The 20,628-nt window shown below is 35.7% G+C and overlaps 2 protein-coding genes across 2 annotated transcripts in view; one reads left to right on the top strand and one right to left on the bottom strand.

The window, feature by feature from the left end:
* Nucleotides 1-20,628, top strand: part of LOC125681086 (heat shock 70 kDa protein 12B-like) — a 48,854-nt gene that overhangs the window by 9,935 nt on the left and 18,291 nt on the right. Inside the window, exons 2-5 of the mRNA XM_056157384.1 lie at nucleotides 5,659-5,770; nucleotides 8,452-8,463; nucleotides 9,016-9,324; nucleotides 19,169-19,387. Of these exons, the coding sequence (XP_056013359.1) occupies nucleotides 9,019-9,324; nucleotides 19,169-19,387 (525 nt within the window). The 5' untranslated portion in view covers nucleotides 5,659-5,770; nucleotides 8,452-8,463; nucleotides 9,016-9,018. The remainder of the gene's footprint in view (nucleotides 1-5,658; nucleotides 5,771-8,451; nucleotides 8,464-9,015; nucleotides 9,325-19,168; nucleotides 19,388-20,628) is intronic.
* LOC125681088 (putative nuclease HARBI1) lies at nucleotides 13,766-16,317 on the bottom strand. Its single transcript, XM_048921011.2, has 2 exons — nucleotides 15,842-16,317; nucleotides 13,766-14,907 (listed from the first exon to the last, which is right to left on the bottom strand). Exons 1-2 carry the CDS (start codon nucleotides 15,955-15,957, stop codon nucleotides 13,884-13,886), a joined length of 1,140 nt encoding a protein of 379 aa, XP_048776968.2. The 5' UTR covers nucleotides 15,958-16,317; the 3' UTR covers nucleotides 13,766-13,883.

Here is a 20,628-nt window from a genome sequence, read left to right as displayed (position 1 = left end):
GTGCGATGTTTTGCTCTTGTGACGTAAAAAATCGCTCTGGCACACGGCACTTAATCCTGTTTTCTGCTGCCTATTACATAGCGATCTCTTATACATGTGGCCACAAATTATCGGAGTTTCGGACTCTCGGACCGTCAGATTACCGTACCGTCGGACTATCGGAGTGTCGGACTATCGGACCGTCGGAATACTGGGCGGTCACCTCTCGAAATCAACAATAAAAAATCAATCACATAAGATTCAATACAAAATAAAGGCCTAATGCAGAAAGATCTGACTCAAACAACACAATTTAGTGAACATATGCATAAACTCTTTGCATGTTATATAGAACTACCAAATGGCTGAGCTCATTGTTTACCAAAGTCAAAGCGATTTTCAGAAAATAGCCGCGTTTCCAAGAAGTCAAAATGAAAGTGTTGTGTTTCTAGGGACATTAAAAATTGTGTTTAATTGTTGAATTGTGTTTGTGTAAACTTTAAATTGTTACATTTAATAAATGTGTAAACTTTCAACCATTGTTCTTCTTTAATTAAAATATTTCTTTATTTGAAATTTAACAAAAGGAATACAAAAGGATTATCAAAACGTTCATACGATCAGATTTCCCCACCTCGCCAGCTTGACCGCGCCAGGTGGCCCCTACACTCATGTGAATTCATACCGCCACTCCAAACTGCAGTCCGCTGACCCGTCTATAAAACCTGCACTCAAAACTGCACTCAGTTGACCCGTCTATCTAGTCACCTTATACTACTAACGGTCGCTCATAATTTCAATATTTGAAACTCAGTATTGCAAATGTGTTTGCAATGGTAGTTTTTGTCCATTGCGATAATTTAAGGGCAAAATTATGAATTATACACATTGTTTCTTCTCGTCAAACGCATTCATCGAAAACGTAATGCACTAAATGAAGGACAAACAGAAGAATGCTATATTGTAAACAGTGGTCTGATTTCTTCGACATTGTTAAGTAGTGTACAACCTAATTTCTGTAAATGTTTAAGGTACATGTATGAGGCGCAAACTTCCCAGAACAGTCCCGGACCATTCGATATTTGAAATATTGGACAGTTTTCGACTTGTTACTTACTTTCAAGATCTATGTCATCACAAAACATGTTCAACCAAAATTTAAAAAAATTGTGTTCATCCATGTGTTTGTACATGTCAGTAACTGTTAATGAATTATTACAAAAACCGTGACTTCTATAATCACAGAAAAAAATAAGAAGATTGAAAATATCGTATTCAAAAATTCATCGATGTGTCAGATCGTTGGTCTCGGGAGGGAGGGGTGTCCTTCATTGGATGATGTATATATCAGTAAAATAATTATAAATATTCATAAAATGATAAATATGGTCCTAGTCCAAACTATTATAATTATAACTAACACTGAACACCTACACAATTTTATGCTGATCATGTTGTAAACCAATTGCATCTTCTCGGCTTGCCAGATAGGCCCGAGAGTGTGCGATCGCGGTATGACGTTGTGACCGGTGTAGCGGTGATCGCGGTCGCTGGTGCTCAGGGTAGTCTAGGTCACCTACACGTTTGTCAATGCAGTGTTCTACGAGACAAACGTCTAGGAGCATTCTACGATAAACATTTACACTCCATAACGAGGCTTATCTGAATTCTGATAAAGCAGCTGATTGGTTGATGCATATAACGATGACGGACGCAGTCGAACAGAGGATAAACAAAGTTTTATCAGATTTAAAAATCGAATTCTCGCTGAAACCTTTACAGAAAGAGTGTTTACTTAATTAGCAAATAGGTCAGACGTGTTGGCAGTATTACCAACAGGCTATGGGAAATCGCTATTGTATACGATTCTACCGCAATTAATGTTTGAAGAAGACCTGCATAGTAATACTAGTTCTCGTGAAGTCAGCATAATTCTGGTCATATCGTCACTGGTTTCTCTAATGAAGGACCAAGTTTCGAACTTGCAAAAACACAACGTTTGCTTTCTTTAGAACAAGCGACACATAAACTGACATTTGGAACAACAGCTGTGGTCTTTGTTTTCTTCGGTGTCGCCATTTCCGTTTTTCGATAGCGCCCCCTCGCGGTGTAATATTTTTAAATAGAACGCTCCAAGGCGTTTGAGTGGGAAGTCAAACGGCTTGCGTGACCTAGGCTAGTGCTCAGGGTCGCTCTAAATATAGCGGTAGCCCTGCTGTTCGACGCTCGCATAATTCGACCCATAGGTAATTGTAAACATTTTATATGGTTGTAATCAGCAATTAGTGTGAAGTTTGGTGATGAAAAAAAAAACCAAAAGACAATAAAACAATTGGTATTATTGAATTATTTTGTTTTAAAAAACAGAAAATGCTTTGGTTTTTAATTCTACATCTGAAATTGTGATCGGCATATGAACTTCATTTATGCACATATTTTAATAAGAAGACGTGCATTTTAACTAATATATTAAATTATATAACTAGTTCAGCTCCTTTAGCAAAAATATCAACAGAAACTTACTAATAATTATTCATTTTACATGCAAGAATCATCGAGATCGGCATCCCACCAATGTCGTCCTGTACTCGAGCGATCGAGTCTCGACTGATTTATATCATTATGATTATGATAACAATACCTTGAAAGTAAGATAGTGGTTTAAAAAGAAAAAGTAAATAATATTGTTTTTATTGTCTATGATTTAATTGCTAGTATGAATAAATGCGAATCATGATCACACTGTACCAGTTTAATTCAAAACAAAGTTGTGACTCGAATTTCCTCTATTGCGTTTTTTAATATCGAAAAGCCATCAGCTATGTCAATGAAATATTTTTATGTAGGTGTTGAAATGCTTAGGTATTTAGTTTTAATTTTTTGCGCAATTACTTATGAATTATGAATTTAAAGCAGATTTTCGACATAGTTTGTGGTCAGAATAATCCAAGCCCCATGACTAATTTTCATTTGTAATTAAATGAGCACAAAGCACAACTAGCCAATCCAATAAACTTATCATGGTTATGTAACACTAACCTGACTAAGAAGATAGGTGCCTGTTTTTGACCGACTCAGGTTTACATTTCTAGGTAAACATCATATCTATAGATATATCTAGTGTTTTTCGATGATGATATCAGACATTCAGTATTTGAAAAGTGGATAATTTATGTTGAATTAATGTTAAGAATGGAGATGTGGAGTTCATATCCCATTAAAATAATTTACTTCACGTAGTTCAAAACACGTGAAATTAGTTTAAATTCATTTCTTTGAAAACATGCCAGAAGAAAATTTATACTAATGCAATAGTCAATTATCTTTGGAATGAACAATATGAATTATTTACCCTGTGAAAAACGAATAGAGAACATCCTATATATTGGACATTCTCGATCATACAGTAAAAATGTGCATAATCATTTGCATGAAATTTCTATATGGTAGAGCCTTGATATTTAGAGGTCAAAGGGCAAGTATTATGACATCATTTACTGATCCTTTTAATTCTTTCTGCATTGAATTTGTCAATTCTCCAAAACATCCCAATTTCCCTCATTGTGATACATTTTAATCTGTGATCCATTTCAATCACTCTGTTGATTTTGTTGTTGGATTTGAATTATACATTTTTTTCGAAGTAATCTGTAGAGTAGCATAATTTCATGTGAATTTGCAATTTTTGAGCTACGTCTGTTCTTTAATAACATCAGGTTGCACTCAAATACAGTGGCAAGTCTATACCTTACTGTGGGGTTTGGGGGGAGGTTAACCCATTTAAAAAGAATGATTTAAAATGGTGCATTTTAATGCATTTCTTCCCTTCATTTGTAGTCACCACATCTTTTATATGTTTGGGTGTGGTAAAACAGAAAAGAAATATGCTGGTGTGACGTGTTGTCAGTATATTTTTCTGAATTAAAGTAACAGAAAAACAGTTTTCGAAATTCGTTTAAAACTTAGTACAGACTGGGTTTATGCCAAAACTAGATGACATAGACCTCATCGAATTGGCATAGACCGCAACATTGAAAAAAATAACACAAATTTAAAACATTTTTATTGACTTTTAAAGTACTTATAAAGCATATTTTCTTTCCATTTCCAAAAAAGTGTTCTCTTTTCCTCATAACGTTTATCAGACATTGACTTGTGGGATAACTCAATTGCTTTAAACTAAGAAAATTAACATACACGTTTTGTTATATCCCAATTACAATTGTTATAGACCAGTGCCATTGGACATAGACTCGGTCTATGGTTAATTTCAAACACCAAGAAACATCCTAAAGGTCAGTTATAAAACAGCATCACGCATATTTGTAATATATCAACAAGTAATTTTGAAACAGTGCACTTTCTAATGTTGACTGTCTGGTATCACCCTCATCTTACTGGAGTTTGATAGGCTATATATCAAAATAGCAAAACCGGCTGAAACCTCAAGTGAACTTTTATGATCACCTGTTGTCCGTTGTCTGTCTAAACGTTTTACATTTTCGACTTCTTCTCCAGAACCACTAAGCCAATTTCAACCAAACTTGGCCCAAAGCATCCTTGGGTAAAGGGCTTTCAAGTTTGTTCAAATGAAGGGCCATGAGCCTTTCAAAGGGGAGATAATCATAAAAATGCAAAAATAGGGTGGGTTTCATTTAAAAATCTTCGAGAACCACTGGGCCAAAAAAGCTAAAATTTACATTGAAGCTTCCTGGCATATTGCAGACTCAAATTTGTTCAAATCATGGCCCCCGGGTGTTGAATGGGACCACAGTAGGGGGTCAAAGTTTTACATACAAATATATAGAATAAATCTTTAAGAATCTTCTTCTCAAGAACCACTGAGCTAGAAAAGCAGAGATTTACATGAAAGCTTCCTGACATAGTTGCAGATTCAAGTTTGCTCAAATCATGGCCCCCGGGTGTTGAATGGGACACAATAGGGGATCAAAGTTTTACATACAAATACATAGGAAGAAACTGTAAAAATCTTTTTCTCAAGAACAGCAAAGTCATGATTATTCATAGTTATATGTAAGCATCTTCAAGTAGTGAAGCAGTTTGCTAAAATCTTAACCCTCCAGGGGTAAGTGAGGAACACAATTGGCAATGGGCAATTTAGTTTTAGATAGGAGGAATGAAGAAATTTGTTTACAAACAGTGATCAGTCTTATTAATATGGAATCATTCTCTAATCAGTTCTGACAAAATATGAAACGGTCATTCTGAAGAGCGACCCCAGACACCGACTCTCATAATTAATTCAAAATAATTATTTTCCCCATTTTTTCTCTCCCGAATTCTGAAACTACACTTAAATTAGCTATTTCAAATCAAACCGCCACCCATTTGCACCTTGTGCAACTTTTACAGACCATACCCTAGTCAGTTCTGAGAAAATATGAAACGGTCATTCTGAAGAGCGACCCCAGACACCGACGCTCATAATTAATTCAAAATAATTATTTTCCCCATTTTTTCTCTCCCGAATTCTGAAACTACACTTAAATTAGCTATTTCAAATCAAACCGCCACCCATTTGCACCTTGTGCAACTTTTACAGACCATACCCTAGTCAGTTCTGAGAAAATATGAAACGGTCATTCTGAAGAGCGACCCCAGACACCGACGCTCATAATTAATTCAAAATAATTATTTTCCCCATTTTCTCTCTCCCAGTTGTAGGACGTTTTCAGCCACCTTCCTAGGTTGTCCGTCAACGCTAATGTCGTTTCCACCGAGATGAATGAAAACTCGATCAGGGGAATACTGAAGCAGGTTTTGCAGGCAGGTTTGATTTGGCTCCTTTGCTGTCATGCCACCAACTCCAAAATATTTTATTCTCGGGTCTGCTTCGGTAGATCTTCCGAGACGCGAGACGATCCAAAGACAGCAGCTTTCATGATGATATTAAACAACTGGACGTCGATACCGTGGCTTTTGTACATACTCGTGAAGCCAGTCCTATCATATTATTGGCTGACTGCAAAGAATGAGATTCACTCAAAGTACTGCTCATTTTTACGTAGTTCCTTGTCATGAATTTGATATAAGAAAATTGTAATTTTATGATATATAAAAAATGATTCAAATAAATGTTCCTAATTAGAACCAGGATCATGAAAATATTTCAACCTTTAAAGTCATAATTAATATATACATTGTGCTGAAATTATGTACCTTTCAAACCATTTACAGCTTTACAAATTACAAAAAGACACGGCCAATATGACCATGGGCAAAAAGTTACAATAAGAAATTTTATGAAAGTAGGACAAAATGTCACTGGACAAAAAGTCACAATTTTATAAGAAAATAAGACCAAGTCACAATTAGAATTTTATGATAGTAGAACAAAATGTCATAGGACAAAAAGTCACAGTTTATAAGAAAATAAAAAACTATTGATTTGTTTAATATATATTTGAAAACATATCTGTTCTTTTTGTAAAGTTTAAGAAAATATATATGCAAACTTTATATTTTCTATGAGATTTTGATAATAATTATAAAATTGTTATTCCTTTTATCATATTTATTGTAAAATATCATTTTGATTTTTAAAAAGAGAGATTTCTTATTTCGATGAAATAAGCTTGATGATCATTTGGTTTAGTATACTACATATTACATGTAATGATTGTCAAAACAAAATCTGATGACAGAATTATGGTTGGCTTCCTTTCACTCCAGATCATTGTCAAAACAAGAAGTAAGTGAACTATCATATAATAATTGATATATAAACAAGTTAATGATTTTTCCTTTCTTATTATCTGATAATGAACATTTAATAATGAACTGAAGGTGCTAAATGTGGCAAAACAAACATCAATAATGATGACATGTATTCCCTTGTACCTCCTATCCACTGTAAGAAATGTCTGGTGTCTGAACAACAGCTTTAGTGAGCATTTGGGTACCACCTGTTATTATTATCTTAAAAGTATATATGGGGTCTCATTTGCTAAGTCATTTTTGTGACTTTTCTACATATTTTGTGACTTTCTGTCCAGTGACGTTTATCCTGTGACTTTTTGTCCGTATACCAAACATGAATCCTATTTTGACTAATTTCGTGAAACTGAAACGTGTCCTTTGTAAGCAATTATAGTTGGGGCATAAGTGAACAGATATACGTTGACCTTGAAAATAAATAAATAGATATTAGGTAAATAAAGACGAAAAAAGCCGCCAGACGTTAGTTTTGTTGTCTTATGGTTTTTATTGGGAATAAGAAGGATGGCACGATCCCTCATGCCTGCTGGTTCCTATACACGATCCTGCTATATGTACATGTATATAGAGTCTAGTTGGTTAAATTTTAACACAAAAAGAATTATCTCGTAATAGGAAAGTCTTCCACTTTTGTACAAAAACACCCAAAGTAAACCTCCAAGTTATATACAGTAGATGTGTGGTTGTTCGCATATCGGAGATAATTTGAATTCAGATAATCAGAAAATATATTTGAAATAAAAGAGAGTGAGAGAAGAAACATACTATGCAAAATAGATAAATAAATAATAAAACAATGTTGAATATGTGCCTACGTATTGTTCGTAAATTGGGCGAGTGGTATTTGTACTTATGATTACGAAGGTTGGTCACGGTAGAATAACCTGGTGTTATTTTATTTACAGGTTATTTTATTTACAGGTAATTGTTTACACCTGCACGTTAATCCAAGTTTAAGGCGTCTAGCTGTGCCTTGTTCACACCTGTTATCATGTGATTAAAATATAAAAGATGACTTAGGAATTGTTATGGAGATAACACTATTGTAAATATGCTTTGAATAAACAGCCATTGTTTTCAAGTTGTTTATTCGTTATTAGATATCTTAGACATAATTCAGAAATCGTATGCATAATTGGATAATACAAGTTAATTTGTATCTTTCAAGTTATGATGTGCATACGAAACAGAAAACTGAGAAGGGGGTTTATTATTACTATGGATTTAAAACCAGTAGGGCACCGCTTCGAGTTAAATACCACGTATGCGCAGAAGCCGGTGATCCGAGTCGTTCTTTTCCGTATATATTCTATTAAGAGCGACCCTGGTCACCAGCGACCGCCACCACGGTTACACCGGTTGACAGGGGATGCTTACTCCTCCTAGGTACCTGACCCCACCTCTGGTGTGTCCAGGAGTCCGTGTTTGCCCAGCTATCTATTTTGTATTACTTATAGGATTTATGAGATTGATCACTGTTCGTTATCTTCACCTTTCATGTTGCCTCGCTTCATTCTGGAATTTCCATAAGGCTGATTCAGGATTGAACAAACGATCAGGCATATTTTATTTATTCAACAACTATCAAAACATATTTCTTCTGTAAGATCAAAATCAAGCATTGATAAACAACGAATTAACTTCAGATCGTATTATATCTTAAGTTGTCGTTTAAAAAAGAAGAAAACTGGCTTAGCTCCGCAATTTTACTTTCATTTTTGCTATTCCAGGTAGTTTATCGAAAAGGTAAGTAGGATTTTAATTAATCTTACGATATTTACTAATCAAGTAAGATTCTATTATTATAATAGCTTACAGACTTCACCTCACATATGAAACAATATTAAAGTTACAAGCAATAACTCTGGAACAAGCGTTTCAGAGATTATTGGCACAAATTGTTAATTTATAAGTATAGATACTAAACTAATATGATCCGACGTACTATATTTCCTTTTATATGACAGATTAGACAGTTCTCGCTTAAATTCAAAGTTTCGCAAACTATTTTGTTATTATGATCTATATACAATCTGTCATTCGCTCTGATGTGTTTCATAGCAATCCAGCAAGTTCTTTAACATATTGATTTTGACTACGGATTACTCCGTCTACCTTGTCAAGATATAGGGCGTAACTTGTCAACAGGGGATGCATACTCCTCCTAGGTGTCTGATCCCACATCTTGTGTTTCCAGGGGTCTGTGCTAGTCTTCTTTTTAGTTTTTGATTGCTTTTATGTTTTTTTTTAGATTGATAACTGTTTATTATCTTCTGATAATCTTTTGATATTATACAGATCATGAGTTTCTCGGCGCCAGCCTTGGTGGCTGCCATTGATTTGGGTACAACATTCTCTGGATACGCATATTCACTTCGTAGCGCATTCGATGAGAATCCACTAAAGATCAACACCAACTATTGGTGTAACGAGTATATGGGCCTGCTTTCACTTCAAACACCTTCTGTTGTTCTGCTGAAGCCAAACAAAACATTCCATGCTTTTGGATACGAAGCGGAAAACAAATACGCCTCGCTTGCAGAAGACAGTGAACATATGGAGTGGTTCTACTTCAAACGCTTCAAGATGACTGTCTGTCAAAATAAAGTTGGTTCATAATAATTTAATTGAATTTAAAATTGAGGTATTCCCTTTGTAACATATTTAAGGCACTTGATCCCCCCTCTGGTATATGCCAGGGGTCCGTGTTTGCCCAACTCTCTATTTTGTATTCCTTAAAGGGAATACAAATAAAAATACCACGATTTTTATTGCTTGTAATTTATATGAAAATGTGGTGTTTTAAATCGTATTGGTATTTCATCGATTATATTGTATCGAAAGTGCAAAAAGCCAGATTGGAGATTTTCGCGCCATTAGTATGTGACGTCATACATGTCAATCGTGGTGAAGCGATGGGGTGCGTTCGTTTCACTGTTCAGGACACTATGAACAGGCAGAACAGCAAAAAAATGAAAATGAACCCCGTCCAGAACATGTTCTCGTTGTACCCGCGAAATAGTTGGTGTAGAGAGAACAGTGACGTCACCAACATGGCAGACTCATGGTATCATTGCAGATGCAGAATTGATTTTGCCATGGAAGCCAGGTACCAGAGACATCAATGCTTCCTTACAAATAATGCAGATAGGCCTGTTGACGGTAACTTTTATTTGTAGTTATAATTAGTTATTTATATTATATTGATTAAAGAGCAAAACTGACAAAAAAAAAAATATTATTGTAAAACCATGTGCACGTAATCATCCAAAAGCGCATTTTGTGGACCCCCCCCCCCCCCTTTCCAAAGACATACCAAAAAAAAAACAACCAAAAAACAATTGGAAAGAAAATATGATATTTTAAATGATTTAATTAGCAAATAACGCAGAGAATGGATCCCCTTCTAAAATGGGAGAGTACGTAACTTTAGGGTACTGATTTAGAAAATAACATTTAAAATGCTGATCTAGATGTTGAAAATGAAGCTAATTAAAAAGTATATATAGGACCCAATAAAATAAACCCATAGCTATGTGGAAACATTTTTTAGCTGAGCAAAAGGAAAAGAGGCGTATCTGTATTAATTTTATTTCTGTAATAATTTATAAACTCAACAAGTAGGATGATAAAATATTCTATATTTTTGTTTATAGAAAGAGCCGAAAAAGTGAAAACAAACATGGAAAGCAAAACGTTTTTCCAGTGTGAGGAATGTGGTGACTTTTTCGACGACATGACTATTTTTCAAAACCATGCATGTGCACGAGCACGTGACCACCAAGACCCCAACGCCCAGGTGCTATGTGATGTCAGAGAACCATCCAAAGATGAAAAAGGTAATAACTACAGCAATTCTTGGACAAGAAATGCAACTTTGCTGCTAATAGACTTATATAAAAAATACAAGGACCAAATTCTGAGTGGCAAAATTAGGAAAAAGGTTGTGTGGGAAAGAATTACAAACCAGATGAGAAAAGAAGGATATTCATTCCATTCAGAACAAGTAGCTGGTAGATCACCGTGTACAATGCCACATGCGGGGACCGTGATCGGTGTAGCGCGGGGTTGTGATTTTGAAGCGACGAAAGTAGGTCAGTAAGTATTCGAAGCCTTATTGTGTTTAATTGAAATAAATCTAGATAGCCAAAAGTATTGCACGGAAGACAATAGTTATTGACAAGCTAGCACTAGGAATTGGGGAGTCCAGAACTCCTTCAAAATACTCAAACACTTCGACAATATACAGGTAAGGTAGGCGCTGGGTATATTTTTCGGTGTATTTAATGAGAAATCTTCATTCCTACTGCATAAAGTCCACGTTTTTTCAACCAGAAACATTTCCTTTGAATGGTAACTCAATATTCTTCTGAAGAAACCGACAAAAAATCATGATATGGCGAATATTTGACTGAAAATCCTGTGTGGCGTAGGGGGGTGAAAATCTTGTGGCGTAGGGGGACCGAGATTTATTTTTACTTTAGCAAAGTTTCTTGTCAAAATCCACATCTTGAGCACAGCGAACATATAAATGTCAAATTCAAACTTGTTTAAGGCTACTCCGGTATTTGTACAGTAACCCTATAATGAAGTGCCTTTGACATTTTATATCATTAAATGTTCATTAAAAAATATTCTCTAAAAATATTACCACGACACCACATGCTTAAAACATTGTTTCATACCTTAATGAAACTGACATGGATTCTTTATTATTTCAGATAGTGAAATGACCAGAAAAAAGAGCAATCTGTGGTTAAATAAACCCAAACGAATAATATTGGCAAAAAAGAGGAATTTAGAAACACCACTAAACGTTACTCCGAAAAGACAGAAAAATTCTTCATTAACTATTAAGCGAAAATCTCCCTTAGGAAATGTAACACCGAAACGTCAACGAATTTTTTTTTACCTTATCCCAAATCCTGCTCTCCATTTAAAGCTAATTCAAGAGTACCACGATGCTCAAAATTACACCACCTCATAGACAGTGTTGCCCAGAAACTGGAAGCATTGGGCCTGAACTACGCTTTTATTTCTTTTCTGACATTAGTTGAGGAACGCAAATTTCCACTCAACAATTTATCTTTCCTTATGCGCATGCGACTCTAGGTGACGTGTAAGGTTTGATTTTGTTGAATAATGCTTCCCGCATACATGACATATATGTACTTGCTGGGTTGATTGAGAATCCACTTCTTCTATGTGGTCAATGAAACTGCTATCCATTTTATTCTACAAAAAATGAATAACTTTAACATATGGATAACCGTCAATCACGCGTGATAGTTTCACTTGTGTACCCTTTAATGCCTGTCTTTGAACAAAATGATTTAAGACTTTTCTGTATAATTTTGAACCAAAACAATATTTATATGCAATGCTGAAGATGTGAACTTTGCTAAAGTAAAAAGAAATCTCGGTCCCCCTACGCCACAAGATTTTCACCCCCCTACGCCACACAGGATTTTCAGTCAAATACTCGCCATATCATGATTTTGTGTCGGTTTCTTCAGAAGAATATTGAGTTACCATTCAAAGGGAATGTTTCTGGTTGAAAAAACGTGGACTTTATGCAGTAGGAATGAAGATTTCTCATTAAATACACCGAAAAATATACCCAGCGCCTACCTTACCTGTATATTGTCGAAGTGTTTGAGTATTTTGAAGGAGTTCTGGACTCCCCAATTCCTAGTGCTAGCTTGTCAATAACTATTGTCTTCCGTGCAATACTTTTGGCTATCTAGATTTATTTCAATTAAACACAATAAGGCTTCGAATACTTACTGACCTACTTTCGTCGCTTCAAAATCACAACCCCGCGCTACACCGATCACGGTCCCCGCATGTGGCATTGTACACGGTGTAGATGGAAGTCTTTGTTAAGGGCCTACAAAAATGTAAAAGATCATAATAAAAAATCTGGGAGTGGAAAGAAAACATACGAATATGAAAATGAGCTGGATGACATACTAGGTAATGATCCTATTATAAATCGCACATTTACACTCTCATCTGACGCATCCAGTGCCGCTGAAAAAAGAAAATTAGATGAAAGTGAGGACAGTGACGTTGAGACATCCAGTGAACAAGCATCATGTAGTACATCTGCGCCGAAGAAAAAACTCGTAAAAAGGGGAACAGAAAGACAAAGAAATGAGATGATGCAGGTTTTTAAAGAGTATATGAATGAGCAAAAAGAGGAAAAAATTAGGAGAGAGGAACTGCAGAGAGAGAAAATGGGCTTGATGCGAGAATTGATTGACGTCATGAAGGAAAGCACAAAGAAATAATACTATATAGCACCATGAATAAACAAGATTGGTAATATGAAAATATTAACAATTACAGTATTTAATTTAGCAAAGTGTCTGGTAGATTTTACGTAATTCTTAGATGTGATCATGATTTAAGCAAAACTGAAAATGGCCATGGGTTTATAACATCTGGATAGACAGACCCATATCAACATTCTCAGTTTTCACTAATCGTGTATTGGAGGGGGGGGGGGTGTTATATGATGACAATAATCATCAACATGTTAACATGCTCTTTTCTATTCTCTTTTCAGAAAGTGTGATCTGTATGGAGACAACTCCTGATTGTGTTTTATGTGACTGTGGTCATTAGTCACATGTATGGAATGTGGGAAGAAAATAACAGTTTGTCCAGTGTGCCGAGCGGAGATACGACAAAGAATTAAAGTTTTCATGTAAAGCTTGTTGAAGTTCATTTTCGCATTTTAATAGTTTAATATCTGACGTTAAAAAAAGTCAGAGAAAACGGACGTTGTTGTTTTATACTCTGGGATGGAAGGTACTGTATTGTTCATGTTGATTTTATCACTAGTTTTAAGGATTTCATAAATATTTCTATGCCCAAAGCCCTCCGACATGTTGGATTATATGGTGGGTATTATCCAAAAAAAATAATTGAATGACTTTATTTCATTCGTATAGTACATGCATATTTTTGTTTTTATTATTGAGTGGTAAATAACCATGTCTTCCTTCATTGTACAGTGTCATAAACTTAATAAAACTTTTTTTCTTCAGTTTTCATTTCTTTTAATTGTATTTCAACATAAAGTCAATCAGCAGCATACTACATGCGCTTGTAATTGGTTCAAGCGAGTTTAACTACTGAATGTTTCTTGTGCATAATATCTACTGTCCACTGAGTCTTCTGCAAAGAATGTTGCGTTTAATAATGCCCTCCGTCTCATTTTCCTGAACAGCCAGTTGAGGTATTGGTTGTTGATTAACTTCCAGTGGTTCCATATAGTCGTCAATATCCTCATTTTGAATAAGACAGATATTGTGCAGAACACAAGTGCACATGCTAATTTTAACTGCTGTTGGAATACTTAGTACATCGAGATGATGTAAACGTCGAAATCTGCCTTTTAAAAGTCCAAACGCTCTTTCAATGACCACTCTGTTGGCAGAAAGCAGGTGATTAAAATGTTTCTGTTCTTGCGACAAATGCCCATTGTCACGATAAGGCGTCATTAGCCATCGTCGTACGGGGTACGCTCCGTCAGCAATGATATGGTTTCCATTACAGACCTCTAAACCACAGCTCCAAAAATCGGAATTCCTTAAGACACGGGCATCGTGACAACTTCTTGCATATCCACAGTAACAGTTCAAAAACTTCATATCAGAGTCGCAGACTGCTTGTAGCTGTAAGGAATGATAGCCTTTCCTATTAACGTAAGACTGAGGATTTTCAGTTGGTGCTTTTATAGAAATATGAGTGCCGTCCAGTGCCCCAATAATTCCAGGAAATCCATTTCGTTGATGAAACTTGTCAATGGTTTGTTCAAGCACTTCGGCATGTGACCAGATGATAAACTTTGACTTCAAATTGTTCAAAATAGTGTCAATAATCCGATTTCTGCATACAATAACTGAGGATTCAGCTATTCCAAATCTGTCCGCTATTCTTATAATACTGTCCGATCCACCCAGGTACCACAATGTGACGTATAGTTGTTTTTCCACTGATATTGGTTCTCTCCCTCCGTTTCCCTCCACACCGAGTTCCGGGCAATTCTGCAAAAAGCCTTTTACTGTATCGAAAGTAGGACGAGAAAGTCTAAACATCCTCTTGAAGTCGGTATCTGAGTACTTTGAGACCACATCCTCACAATAGTTTTTAATTCTACTTTTGGGTTCTCTTGTGTGACTAAAAAAAATTAAAAGGAAATAAAATTAAATAAATCAGAGAAAACTGTTTCATGTTAATTAAAAAAGTATAAAGTTGTAATTTTTACAAGTATTTTCTGAGCTTATGACTTTCTTAAAATTATCGTCTCCCGAGAAATTCAAAACGAACAGCGCAGATATAATCATTTATTATACTAGTTCATAGTAAAAAAAATTAAGTATTTCATTTCAGTATCTAAAATCAATTAAGAGCGCATCCAGATTTTTTTAGGGGGGGGGGGGGTGTCCATAATCTCGATAGGCATCCAAAGAAAAAAATTCGACTCAGAATTTGTTGACATACAAAACAAAACACATGGAAAACCTGTCCATTTCCCCCGAAATATCCTAATCCTGGTCCTATTTCGGAAGGGGGGGGGGGGGGGTACTCGACTCGGGGAAACAAACTTGTGCAAACCCAAATGCGCAAAAACATTGGGTTGGGATACATATACAATTCTCACGAACAAGCCGCTTTCCTTCATATATATGAATTTCTTACCAGCTTACGAGTCCGAGTTTCTTACATGATGCCTAAGTTGTTTTTAGTAAATATAAATTTACTAAATACTCTGACAATCTCGGAAGGGGGTGGGGTGTGGCTGACGCCTAGATCCGTGCGTGTCAAGATATTATTTCTGACCACTAATAATCTACATCGATGTATTGGATTTCTCAACTCTCCTTTTAAATTTTTCAAAAATTGTTTAAAGACAGTACTTGCATTTCAAATACCGGTATTTGAAACGAAGCATATCGCCCCAAATTTTGCCACTATATGACCAGCAATCAGTGTTTGAATAATTAATTCCAAATGGGGCTTTTTGTAAGAAAGTTAAAAAATTACACTAGAAAGATCTTCTCATTTCAGATGCAATTATTTGCAAATACATATCAAAAATGTTTTTACTAACGTTTGTATAATGTCTACCATCATGGTAGTTGCCATTACATCGTCATCGTCATTGTTGTCGTCATCGTCAAGAAACTCCTGCAGCAGTTGTATACACATCCATTTCAGCGTCGCCATACTGTTTAATCTACTTCCTGTTCTGATTCATTTGTTTGGACGTCTGTCCGGAACTTGTGCAGAACATATTCAGAACAGTGAAACGAACGCACATTTTTACAGGTTGTGAACAGCACATACAGCATGCTATTGATACGAATTGGAGATATTCTACAGTTACAAGTTCCATTACATTGTGTTGTACAGTATATAGCAGTAATAATCAGCACAAAAAAGAGATGAGTTTCTTTACTTTTACCAACGAGGCAAGTCGGAGAAATTTTGTGAACTTAGATCCAATTCAAACCAACGGAGAACCACCTTCTTTGGCGAACCTACACATTGCATTCTAACCCATTTAATTCATGATTTCAACATTTTTGTTTACAAATTAATAGGCTCATTGTCCTTCAGACTGGACATAATCAGATAGTGACTTCGAGAACTCTTATAACCTACCAAGTATTGAGGCAATCAAGGTCGCCGCGGGTCTAGCAACCACAGAAATTTCTGTGTAGCATACAGTTTTTATATATGCATATGCAACGATATATTGGTTTTCTGCCCCCCCCCCCCTACTTGAAGTTTTGAGTATTGACACCATGTACGAAATGACTACCCCACCCCCCACCCCACCCCCCCCCACCCCCCATTAAAATAGTAAAAAAAAAAAAAATTAAAAATTAAAAAAATCCTAGTTAATAATCGTCAAGAATTTTGAAATACGGCGGCTTTATTTAAAATGATGTTGCATGCCAACGTAGTGGGGGGAAATTGCAACTATAAGAACAAAGATGAAATATTTGACAGGATTCGAAATCTAGTTAAAAAGCAGTTGAAGAAAATAGTATTAGATAATTATAGAGACAAAACTATTGAAAAAGTATCTAAATTCACAGAAAACTCCAAACTGTACTTATACAGTAAACTAAAACATAACATGAAAATGGAAGAGTACCTTATGCTTGAAAATAGTTTTAAGAATAGACAATTGTTAACTAAATTTCGAACGAGTGACCACTGCCTACTGATAGAAACTGGTAGACATAAGAAAATACCTCGACAACAAAGATTATTGCACTTTATGTAATGCTATATTGATGATGAATTTCATTTCTTTTTACAATGTAATATAAATATATAGCCAAGGAATACACTTATGTAAACCATGTTAGACCATTGTTCCCCATTTCTTCTTAAATCACCTATACAGAAACTTAAACATATACTTAGCCCAACACTCAGTTATATCGGTGGTTTGTAAAAGTTCCACGTCGGTTTAATAAATGAGTAAATGTGTGGAAGCATATATAATGTGTGCATATATATATTATCTTATTTGCTTAATTGACCCATATGGGTGTATTCTGGAAATAAAGTACTGTTATAATGGATGACAGTCTCTCCCCCCCCCCCCTTCTCACTATTTTTTTTTTATAGTAGTGAGTGGGACGATTATAAGGTAGAGGTTATGACTATTGGCCCATGTATTAAATGACAACTCTCTCTCTCTCTCTCTCTCACACACACACACACACACACACACACACACACACACACACACACACTATACGATTAAGAAGCTAAGTCGATAGATTTTCAGATTGGCAATTTTAAAATCCGGTACGCCTCCCCCCCCCCCCCCCTTGGAAAAAAATCATAAATTAAATCGATATTGGTAAATCGGCTGTTCCGTTGTAGGTTAATGCATCAATCTAATAAAAGCAGATCTTCTCTACCTTCCCCAGTGTAACGGTTTGAGAACAACTGATTTTAATTCGGGTTAGATTGGCTAATGCATTACACTCTACATGTACAGACCTCTAGACTTGCTCAAGTCTCTATGTTGTTTTTATTACTTTATCATTTCGTTCAAATTTTTCTGTGTTTCAGAAGTCTAAATATCTGCTCTCTGCCATACTTAATGTCACCAAACATGTTTGGCATTATCAAAAGTATTAAAGAGAGCAATGATTATTAAACATAGAGACTTGATCAAGTCTAATGCTTTTAAAAGAATATTATGATCTACAAGGGAACACAAAATGTTTGCGAACGAAAAGTGTCATTCTATGATAAGATAGATATTTACCAAAACGTTCCACCCTCTCTGTGACCGGGATCTCCGTCTGAGTCCGTCAATGTTGTTGTAATATTAAAGTTTTGCTGTCGGCAGGTTTAATCATGTATGGCTGAATCTTTTAAATACTAACGGGATGTCATCGATGTCGGAAGATTAACTATCCATTCGGAATAATTTATTACTTTCAATATAGAATATATTCACACACATGTACTAGTCTGGCGCATGCCTGACCCAATTTCCGTTACGCTACATTAATGTAGGGTAGCGGAAATTGGGTCAGACATGCGCCAGACTAACACATGTACCAAACTCCCCGTCGAGGCCTCATTACGTCACCTATGTGACGCAGTACAATATACAGATTTGTAATTGCGAGTCCGCGATTATCACGCAAGCAAATAACATTCTCTATCCAGAGTTCCGTGAAGCTTGCGTAACGCGCCCTCTGGTGAGAGAATGAAGCAAATAACACTAAAGAAGTAGATCGTAGTTAAAAGTTTGAAGATATTGAGATTAAGAGCATTAATATAAAAGTATGGATTTTATTTTGAACATAAAAAGATCATTAAAACGTAGGGAGGCTCTGTTCAAATTATTGTGTAGAGTAATGAACTTGATGTTTACGTTCTTGTTTTGAACGTTGTTTACGTTTAACGTTATGTTTTTCGTCATTCTACAGTGACGTCACACAGTATACGCGGCCTAAGAAATCGCTGTCCCATAATGCCTAACTGGAAGAGTTTGGTTTGTAAGCAAACAAACTCTGTCGGAAGTTTGACACATGTACATGATCATACATACAATCGTAACTACTCGGCTATTTCCGTAACCGCAAATGAACGGTTACAGAAAAGGACGAGCGCGTGATCCGATTGCATCATACATAGTGACACGTATGACGTCATGACGATTTTTGAAGCGGAAGCTTTGAATATCTGCAGATAAAACGCATGTTTGTATCAATTGTTGGGAGTAATGAAACAATATAACAGCAGAAATGTGCATTCTGATTTTATTGCATTAAACATTGTGATAAAAACCCTTTAAAGGCGTTATGAGATTGATCAGTATTCGTTATCTTTACCTGATTATATTGGCTAAGTAACAAATATCTAAAGAATAATAACTAAAGAGTATCAATTGCAGAGTCTACGACGAACCACGATAATAAAAGATGCTAATGGTAAGGAGATGCCAGCTAAGACAATCTTTACGATGGCCATCAAATATCTTAAGGATCATCTGATGGGAATATTGAATAGTCATGGGGCTGAAATTACAGAGGACCTCATTCTCTGGGTACTGACTGTTCCCGCCATTTGGAATGAAGTCGCCAAAGAAGTCATGACGGAGGCAGCAGCAGAGGTTTGTATGACCTTCATATTGTACATTAACCCTTACCTGGGTTTGATCATTATATTTTTGTGTATTCTTGCATGTATTTACATATCAAACATTTATTTTTATACCTGTACTTTCTAAAGAAAGTTCGGGTATACTCAGGATTGTGTTATTCCGGACCGTCCATCTGTCTGCCACAATTTTTCTTTTGGAGAACTGGTTGGTGGTGTCCTGTAGATGTGCAATAAGGTTTTGGAGTTTTCATTTTTCATTCTGGGGCCAATTAGGGGGGGGGTTAAAAGGGACGTTTTTCTACAAAAATCTGGTTCCCCGAACTCATCTAAATTATATTTTGTGATATGATAATGGTGTCTTGTAGATGTGCAATAGGGTCGGAAAGTCTCCTCAGGTTAAGGAAATTTTATTTTCATCCGAAAGGCCAACTAAGGGGTCGAAAACAACGTTTTACTACACAAGCAATGTTCCCAGAACTTCTATTACATTTTACGCAGTTCAAATCATCTTTTGGAGTATGATTGGTAGTGTAGTGTCGACATAGAATAAGGTTTCAGGGTTTTCATTCTTTCATCCGGGATGCCAAATGGCGATGAAACCTCCGTTTTCAAACAAAAATCATTTCCCTAGAAATTCTCTCATATATTAATCAGTACACAGTAAAAATTGTGTTTAGATGTTAAGCACATAAAAGACATGTTTTGCACTTAAACGTGTTAGATATGTGTTTAATTTGTGAACACATATCAGATACGAGTAACATGTATAATATCTAAACCTGTTTAGAAATTTTACATATTTAGGAGTTAAACATATAAAAAAACAAAGAAGAAGAAGGTGACAATGAAGTGTTTACAAAAGTATTTTAATTCTAAACACATTTTTCACTGTGTAGTTAAATTATAATTTGGAATATTACTGATGGTGCCATGTAGATACGCAATAAGGTTTCGGAATTTTTATTTTCATCCGGGAGTCGGATTGGACGTTTTCTACAAAAATACTGAGTGTAATGCAGTCATGTGAACGCTAAATATACCCATGTTTGCTAAGATCGATAGAGTGGCATTTCAAAATAAGAGTAGGGATTTTCAAACAATGACCAGTAATGAAATGGGGGTGGGGGTGGGGTGGGGGTGATGATCATTGCAATTCATGATATTCGATGCATCTTGACATATAATGTATCTGATTTGGGGGGGGGGGGGTGATGATCTCAACTACCTCCAGGATTTTTTACCAATTAAAAA

Source organism: Ostrea edulis, chromosome 2 (genome assembly GCF_947568905.1).
Source record: "Ostrea edulis chromosome 2, xbOstEdul1.1, whole genome shotgun sequence".
Taxonomy (NCBI): domain Eukaryota; kingdom Metazoa; phylum Mollusca; class Bivalvia; order Ostreida; family Ostreidae; genus Ostrea; species Ostrea edulis.
Note: the sequence above shows the minus strand (reverse complement) of the source record. Positions and strands in the feature narration are given on the sequence as shown.